The following is an 8,487-nucleotide window of genomic DNA, read 5'->3' as shown; positions in this document are numbered from 1 at the left end:
ACAGTTTACGAGTACTGAGCGTGTCTACATATCAGTGTACTGCATTATTTAGGAGGAGTTTGCATGTCTGTACTGAAATTGTTTCGGTAATTTAGGAGCTGTCTGCAGAACATTATTTAAGAGTAGTTTACAGGTCTGTGGGCTGTGTGACATGACATCAAGCATGTCAGAGTGTGTGTTTTGTATCGTGTGATAAATAAAGTTTCAAAATCCATCCATAATAAATTGTTCCAAAATAGATAAAGTACACTCCTTCCTTACTCTCTCCAGCAATCCAGCATAGGCTGAGTCATTTTCGCGCCATTTTCCCCCTCCAGACCACCATCTTGGATTACATCACAGGAGGGATGACAGCATTCTCTGGTGGCAGTACTGTGTACTAGGTCAGTTGGACTCTAGATCTCTTGGTGGAGACACTGCCTGCAAAATAAAGACTTATGTCCAGCACAGACAGAGTCCTTTCCCACCATTTCCCCCATCCTGGACCATCATCTTGGATTACGTCACAGAATGGATGACATCGCCCTCTGGTGGTGGTGCTGTGTACTAGACCTGGACCTCGTGGTGAACACACTGTTTCCCGCCATCATGGGTAATGGTACTTGCATCATTAGCTGATGTCATGGTGGCCATCTTGGATTACATCCCAGATGAGAGCACCCTCTTTCAGTGGTACTGTGTAATAGGTCAGTTGTAGTCCGGACCACATGGTAACCACACTGTTTCCCACCACTTCCCCCCACCATCTTGGATTACGTCACAGGAGAGATGACAGCATCCTCTGGCAGCAGTACTGTGTACTAGGTCAGTTGGAGTCTGGACCTCATGGTGAACACACTGGATGGTGGTACTGCCTGTAATTGTTTAAATAAAGACTGGTGCTTGGAAAATAATAAAGACTTATGTAAAACACAGGTTGAATCCTATGCCCACCAATCCATAGGAGAAGGTTTCAGTCAGGTGACTTAGGTTAGAGGAATTGCCCTTTCTTTCTTGCCATTTTCTTAGGTTAGTAGAGATTTGCGAATTGACCTATCTTCAGCCCAAAATTCAAACTTCCCACTAGTTCCTAGGAATAGGTGGCGGTCAGATGAGTTAGGTTAGTGGAAGTAATCCAAGTGACCTATTTTCCCATCATTTTCTTAGGTTAGTAGAGATAACTGTAGTTTATTGCATTATCCTGATGGAATTTGAACTTCCCGCCATTTTCCAGGGAGGGGTGTTAGTCTAGTGGTGGTAGCCCAATTGACCTATTTTTCCGCCAAAATTCAAACTTCCTGCCAGTTCCTAGGATGAGGTGGCAGTCAGATGACTTGGGTTAGTGGAGGTAGCCCAACTGCCCTTTCTTTCCCGCCATTTTTCTTAAGTGTGTTGCATTATCATTATGGAATTTGAACTTCCTACCAAAATTCAAACTTCCCACTAATATGCGCCAGGGAATGAGGTCATGGCCGTCATATTGGATGATGTCAACCACTGGTGCCAAGTCTACACGCCGCCATCTTGGATGACGTCATCTCCGCCATCTTGGATACATCTGGCAACAATGGAATGTGGGGTGGTATCCCCTTGCCCCAATACTGCCATGTTTACCTATCTTTTGGTACATTTCCTTAGTCCATAGTGTCCTCAGACTTCATGAGTGTACACTATGAATTCTTCAATGTACTTCTCAGGAAGACAAACGCGCCATTGTTCTGAGTCAGGAGGTTTACCATCGAATAAAACACCTTTATATTCTCTGCACCACATTTTTACCTGTTCGTTGCCTTCTTGTGTTAGTTTTTGTTTGAACTTGCTCCATCTCAGGTCCTGTTGTTGCATGGTTTTCATTTGTTTACAAAACTTACTGTAGTCAGATTGTGGTATTTTACTTTGCATATGATAAGTTCTTATCTCAGAAGCCTGTTTCATAAATTCACTAAATTCATCCAGGCCTTGAGATAACCTTCATAGGGCATCGGCAATGACGTTCTGACTGCCCTTGACATAAATAATTTCGATGTTAAATTCTTGCAGATGTAGACACCACCTTGCCAATCTCCTGTACAGTACTCTGCATGTCAACTAAAATAAAAGGACTGGTGATCACAATATACTTTTGTACTCTTATCCCATAAAAAAGTACTCATATTTTTTGAATGCCCAGACTACTGCCAAACTTTCTAATTCTGATACAGGGTATGATCTTTCTGCCTCAGTTAATGATCAGTTAGAAAAACTAATTCCCTTTGGCAATATCTTACCATCTTCCTCACTCATCTGGAACAGACATGCCCCCAGACCCTATGAGGGGGCGTCTGTGCTCAGACAGAAGTCCTTTTCCATATAGGGGTGACGAAGTATATTTACGTTCACCAATGCCTCTTTAATATTGTTGAAGCCCTCTTGGCAGTTGTCAACCCTATGGTTCGTTTTTGCGTAATAAATTAAGCAGGGCATCACTGGTCGTCAGTTGTTTGGGTATGAACTTACGGAAGAATGACACTAATCCTAAACAAGCTTTAAGTTGTTTCTTGTTCCTAAGTGCAGGACAGTTCCATATGCGCGTCGGATTTCTTAGGACCAGGGAAGATGCCTTGTTGGAGATAAGGTGACAAAGAAATTTTATCTTCTCCTTGCCAGAGTCAGGCTTTTTTTAAAAAATTGGCTGTCACCCTGTATTAAGAAAAAAACGTTATAAAACTTTCTCAATCAGCTGAATATATTCTGACCAAGTGGGGGTGGCGATTAACGAGTTGTCAACATACACTATAACCTTGCTGAGTAGGTCTGGTCCTAATACTTTATCTAATGTTGCGATGAATATACTTCCACTTTTATTCGGGCCAAATGCTAGGATGCAGAATTCAAAGCTTCTACTACCACATATAAAAGCTGTTTACTTTCTACTTTCTGGATGGAGTTTGATTTGCCAATAGGGGGCTCGGATGTCCAATATGATACAATACTGGGTATTATGGAACTTCTCAGTTGTTTGTCCAGGCTGTTAGGCCTGATTCGAACTGGTACTAGGATCTTATTAATACCTCGAGCATCCAGAACCAATCTTGCTGATCCATCTAGTTTACTTACTGGTAATATGGGGCTACAATAAGGTGAAAAGGAAGGTTGAATGATCCCCCATTTACTCATTCGATTGGTTTCTTCTCACATTGCCTCTCTTTTCGCCCAAGGAATGGGATATGATGGTACACAAAAAGTTCCATGAGGGTAAATGTCCATCTTGTACTGATAATCCTTAATAATTCCAGTTTGTTTTCCAAATACATTTGGGTACTTAAATAACAGATCTGTAAGTTCCTGTTGCTCCTGTTCATTTAAGGTGCTGGATTCACTTACCTTTTGCTCAACCATTTCGTAGCTTAAATGTGATTCGGACAGTTGTTCATTATAGTGAGTGGTTACAAATAATACAATAGGAAATACAAATTGAACTGTCACATCAGATACCTCCTTCTGCTTGACCTTTAGTCTGATGTTTTTATTAAATCGACAGAAAACCTGTTCGTTTACACTGAAGTAGCATTTACCACTTCTTATGTCAATTTGCGTCTTATAAGTTCTAAACATGCTCACCCCAATCAAACAATTTACAATTAATTTGTCAATGATGAGGAAATTACATTTGACAGTAAAGTGTCCTGTTTTCAATGGAATAAGTGCTTGTAATCACTACTTGCGATTTATTTCCAGTGGCCTTCTGTATTCTACAATTGTGAATGTGGGAATTTCACCTCATTTCTTTCGGTTTTGGAAAAATTTAGTTGACATTAAGTTAGTCATTGCACCTGTGTCTACAACTAAGTGCTTCAATGTCAAATATCATTGTCTTCGTAACTGCCTGTACCTACTATTGATACAAGTCTTCCTGAACTTCCTCCTCATGTCAGTATAAATCATCTTTCATGTCACCTTGTCCATCGTATCTCACAAAACATGTGTTTATAAGTGTACTGACCCCACTCCCTACCCAGTTAGCAGTATGGGGCCTCACTGCTACCGGTTGGAGTTTTCTGCCAGTGCAGGAATTTGACCTTGGTGAGTGGAGTAATTTCAGTGAGCTGTATAGTGCGTATTGTGTTAGGTTGTGTATGACCTCTCTTCGCGCGAGTTAGTGTTGGTAGTTGCGAAATTATAATTCGCGCTATTATGTTGTCCAAAGGTTGGCTGCAGCACAGCATGCAGCATTTGATTGTTGTCGATCGCTTGCCACTGCATCGTCTGGCTGTTATCACTTACGCCGCTTTCACACTATACGGTTTTGACCGTACGGCAAAAAGCCGTACGAGTTTTAGCCGTGCCTGTGTTGCTTTCACATTACACGGCTTTTTGACGTGACCAGTTGTTGGTGTCTATTCAGTTTGCTTAATGTGTGTATCAAGATGAACCGTAAACGAGTTGTTGCTTTGTGGTTGCTTCATCGTCGCCGCAAAAGAAAAGGTCGTCTTTTGTGGGTACACCCCATTAACCAGAGAAGAGACGAAGTGGGTTTATTTTATACACTCTTTGAAGATTTGAGGAACGACGGAAATAAATTCTTTAACTATTTCCGAATGTCTATTACCTCGTTTGACGAATTACATAGAAAACTAAAGGATGTGTTACAACGACAAAACACACAATTCCGCAATTGCATCCAACCTGTTCAAATGCTGGCTATCACGTTAAGGTAATTTAATACATAAAAACTAGTTCTGTTTATTTACTTATTTATTTGTGTTTTACATTTTTATTACGCTCAGATTATGAAGTAGAAAAGTCAATATCAATATCAGCAGTTGAAACCAAAGAGTTTGTAGCAGGACTGACTGTACTGTCACTTTGTGGCGACAGGCTCTCTGCAAAAACGTTGTAGAACTGCGTTGTTGATGGTGGGCCTTCATGGCTACTTGTGGAAGGCGAAGGGTATGGTGGTGGCACTTTATTAATTCGTTGATAAGAACTGCGACCTTGAGAAGTCTGTAATGGTTGTTCGAGAAAAGTAGTTGGGTTTGGTGCAGCTGGAGGAGGACGAATCTGATGCGTATGGTAAGAGGATATTGGAGCAGCATTTTCCATAGGTGAATAAGAATAAGCTTGAAATCTATTATTATAGGGCATGGGAGGTGTGTAATGGGTAAATGGAGGAGGTTGAGCTGTCAATATATTTCTCCTTTCATATATATTTTCTATAACTTTGAGGACTCCCATCTGAAACTGAAGATAATCCTGTTCATCAAATTTTTCCAGATGAGGCTTCAGACTAAGTAAAAATGACATTTTGCTGCAAGGTTTGTCTTCTTCCAGAGCTCGTAATATTTTCATTTCGATTGCATCAGGTTTTCTATGTTTTCTGTTTGTATGGCACTCGCTTTTGGATGTTTGTTGTGTGGGTGCTGTATCAAATGGCCCAGAAACATTCTCAGTATTTTCGACGGAGCCCTGCGTTTCTATATCTTCTTCCAGTCTGGCGGTGCGTTCCGATTGAAAACTGTCCTCCGTCTCTCGAGCATCATACAGCTTTTTTAGAAACTGCAGCTGATCAGAATATACATACTTTTTCATTTTCTTTGCTGCTGAGCCACTTTTTTTCGCAGCTTGAATTTTTATGTTTGACTTCACAAAGGAGTCTCGTAGATTGGTCCACCTCCGTATTACTTCTATACCTACATCAAAAGAAAACAAAACTGTATGAAAACATTTTAATTTTGTATAGAAAAAAGCAAAACTGTAACAAAAAATGTCCACTGCAAACTAAATGTCACTGATTTTTTTTCGTTTTGTTCAGGTATCTGGCAAGCGGTTGTTCCTTCACTGACTTACATTTCCAGTACAGAATTGGGATTTCTACAGCAAGTAAAGTGGTTAATGATGTATGCACAGCAATTTGGTCATCACTGCGGGAAGAATGTATACAAAGACCGACCAAAGAGGTATGGGAATCAATAGCGGCTGGATTTGAACGTACTGCTAATTTCCCCCACTGCTTAGGAGCGGTGGATGGAAAACATATCCGTCTTACTGCCCCATTTAATAGCGGATCAATGTACTTCAATTACAAAGAATACTTTTCTGTGGTTCTGATGGCTGTAGCGGATTCCAACTACAGGTTCATTTATGTCGACGTAGGAAGTTATGGCAAAGACTGTGACTCTTCAGTGTTCAGACGGTCCAGTTTATGGAAGTCAATAGAAAGTAATTCCCTGGAATTTCCAGACGTCCAATGTCTGCCTGGTACGGAAGGTCCAAAAGTACCCTACTTCTTCGTGGGAGACGCAGCATTTGGCCTACACACGCATTTGCTCCGGCCTTTTGGGGGAACAAACTTGACAGTTGAGAAACGTGTATTTAATTACCGTTTGTGCAGAGCAAGGAGGTATGTGGAATGTGCTTTTGGCATCCTCACCAATAAGTGGCGGTTGTTTCACCGACCTTTAAATGTTCATCCAGATTTTGCAGTAAAAATGGTTAAAGCTTGCATTGTTTTACACAATTTTGTACGTCAGAGAGATGGATTTATAATTGAAGACACCACATCCTTCACTGGTTTGGAAGACTTAGCCCAAGATGCCAACATAAGAGGAGGACTGACAGCCAACGCCATAAGGAACACTCTTTGTAAATATTTTATGACAAATGCTGGAAGCGTGTCATGGCAGATGTCAAAGATATAAATTAACAAGCCTTTTCCTTTTTGTAGATTGTTTGTGAAAGCCTGCGACTGTATAGTAAATAGTTTTCTTTATAAATAAATTACTGCTACCACTCACGTTTTTAATCGTTTTGTTTATATTTTGTACGACGCGTTTCGGGAAATAATTCCGATCTTCAAGTGCGTTTTTTTCTCTAAGTTTTCATTATGTGTAGTGTTTTTTTATTTGTGAGGTCTTGTGCGTGTTTCTCTTATAAATTACAGTAAAGAAAACAGAATGCAAGACCTGACACATAAAAAGACACCACACATGATGAAAACTTAGAGAAAAACGCACTTAAGGATGGGAATTATTTCCCGAAACGCGTCGTGCAAAATATAAACAAAACAAAAAAAACGTGACTGGTAGCAGTAATTTACTTATAAACAAACGATTTACTTTTAGAATAAAATTTATAACGTTAAATAAAAACTGTTTAAAACGTATTAAATGTAATATTAATATATTAAATAAATACTTACCAAACGCATTTTTATCTTTGTCTTCCATCTCATCAAAATCTTGCTTCAGTGCTACGCAAACTTCCCGCCAAGCATTCTTTGTAGCAATACGATCTCTATACGCATCTAGAGTTTTGTCCCACAGAACAGGTCTTACTTCCACCAAGGTTATCAAAAGTTCAGTATCAATTTCATCCATTCTTCTACACTTTTCAGTAAACAAGAATAAACACAAATGAATAAAACGACACTACAACGAACTAGTCGACGCCGTACGGCTCAAAACCGTCCAGTGTGAAAGCATGCACTTAGTCACGTAGGCCACTGTTGTCGAACTTGCCGTACGGCGACCGTCTGTTGTAGTGGCAAGACACGGCTGCAGCACGGCACGGCAGCGGCATTTTGCCGTCGCCGTATAATGTGAAAGGCGCCATACATTTCTTCACACCTACAGCCGTACGGCTTTTTGCCGTACGGTCAAAACCGTATAGTGTGAAAGCGGCGTTAGGGCAGCTGATAACCTTGTACTGGTGGACGGTAGTTCACTTGTCCATTGTAATTGTTCCTGTTACGATAACCTCGCATAAATCTTTTGTTTTTCCCATTTCCATTACCATATCCATTCCTTTTTTGTATGTACTGTATCAGATATGGTTGCCATGCTTGTTGTGCAGTAACGTTATTATTTACAGGTTAGTTTCCAAGGAAGGGTTGAAGCGTTTGTTTATCTGCTGTTTTATGTTGCCGTGGTGTCTCTTCATAAATCAGGTAATTTGAATCCAAAACTGACAAAAAGTACTAAGTGTCGTATTTTTCCTTATGTGTAGCGGAAGTTGGCTCTTTAATATCTTCACTACATCCAATGTGATATGGGATTATTCCAATATCTAGTCTTATTTAAATACTTTTCGAGATAACCTCACAAGCTTCCATGCTTGGTATTAAATGGAGCTGGGTTAAAGACTTCACATCTTAATCTCTGTTGAACGCCTTCTGACCAGTACTTGTCTAAGAAAACACTTTCAAATTGCTCGTAACTGTAATAACGTTCTGCCGTCTCAGTGGCCCACAAAGGAAAGTCACCTTGGATGCAACCAACAATAAATCTTATCTTCTGAGCCTCTGTCCAGTTACGCAGGAATACGTTGTGGAACGCACAGCTAAAAACTTCTGGGTTCATGTCCTTCATCAACAAAGATGGATGTTTAAACATGTGGCATTATCTGACATCGGTTTGTTGTTAACAGCGTGTGGCACACTGTGTGGCAACTGCACATGTGTTGTAAGTACTGCTGTAGGTATATTATGAATTTTGTAATATTCACTTATGCTTGTTATTGGTCTTGTGGAAA

General features: G+C 40.3%; 1 protein-coding gene across 1 annotated transcript; it reads right to left on the bottom strand.

Moving 5' to 3' along the window:
• Positions 1-4,746: 4,746 nt before the first annotated feature.
• Positions 4,747-7,334, bottom strand: LOC126481839 (uncharacterized). Its single transcript, XM_050105799.1, has 2 exons — positions 7,157-7,334; positions 4,747-5,648 (listed from the first exon to the last, which is right to left on the bottom strand). The coding sequence occupies exons 1-2, from the start codon at positions 7,332-7,334 to the stop codon at positions 4,747-4,749; spliced, it is 1,080 nt and encodes a 359-aa protein (XP_049961756.1).
• Between the last annotated feature and the right edge of the window lie 1,153 nt (positions 7,335-8,487).

The sequence above is a fragment of the Schistocerca serialis genome, chromosome 5 (genome assembly GCF_023864345.2).
Source record: "Schistocerca serialis cubense isolate TAMUIC-IGC-003099 chromosome 5, iqSchSeri2.2, whole genome shotgun sequence".
NCBI classification, from domain to species: domain Eukaryota; kingdom Metazoa; phylum Arthropoda; class Insecta; order Orthoptera; family Acrididae; genus Schistocerca; species Schistocerca serialis.
The sequence above is the reverse complement of the archived record's forward strand: the minus strand, read 5'-3'. Positions and strand labels throughout refer to the sequence as shown.

Excerpts from the sequence above, each read along its gene's own strand:
- LOC126481839 (XM_050105799.1), bottom strand. The coding sequence starts at position 7,334 with ATGGATGAAATTGATACTGAACTTTTGATAACCTTGGTGGAAGTAAGA. Across the intron at positions 5,649-7,156 it reads CAAAGATAAAAATGCGTTTG|GTATAGAAGTAATACGGAGG; the intron begins GTAAGTATTTAT and ends CTTTTGATGTAG.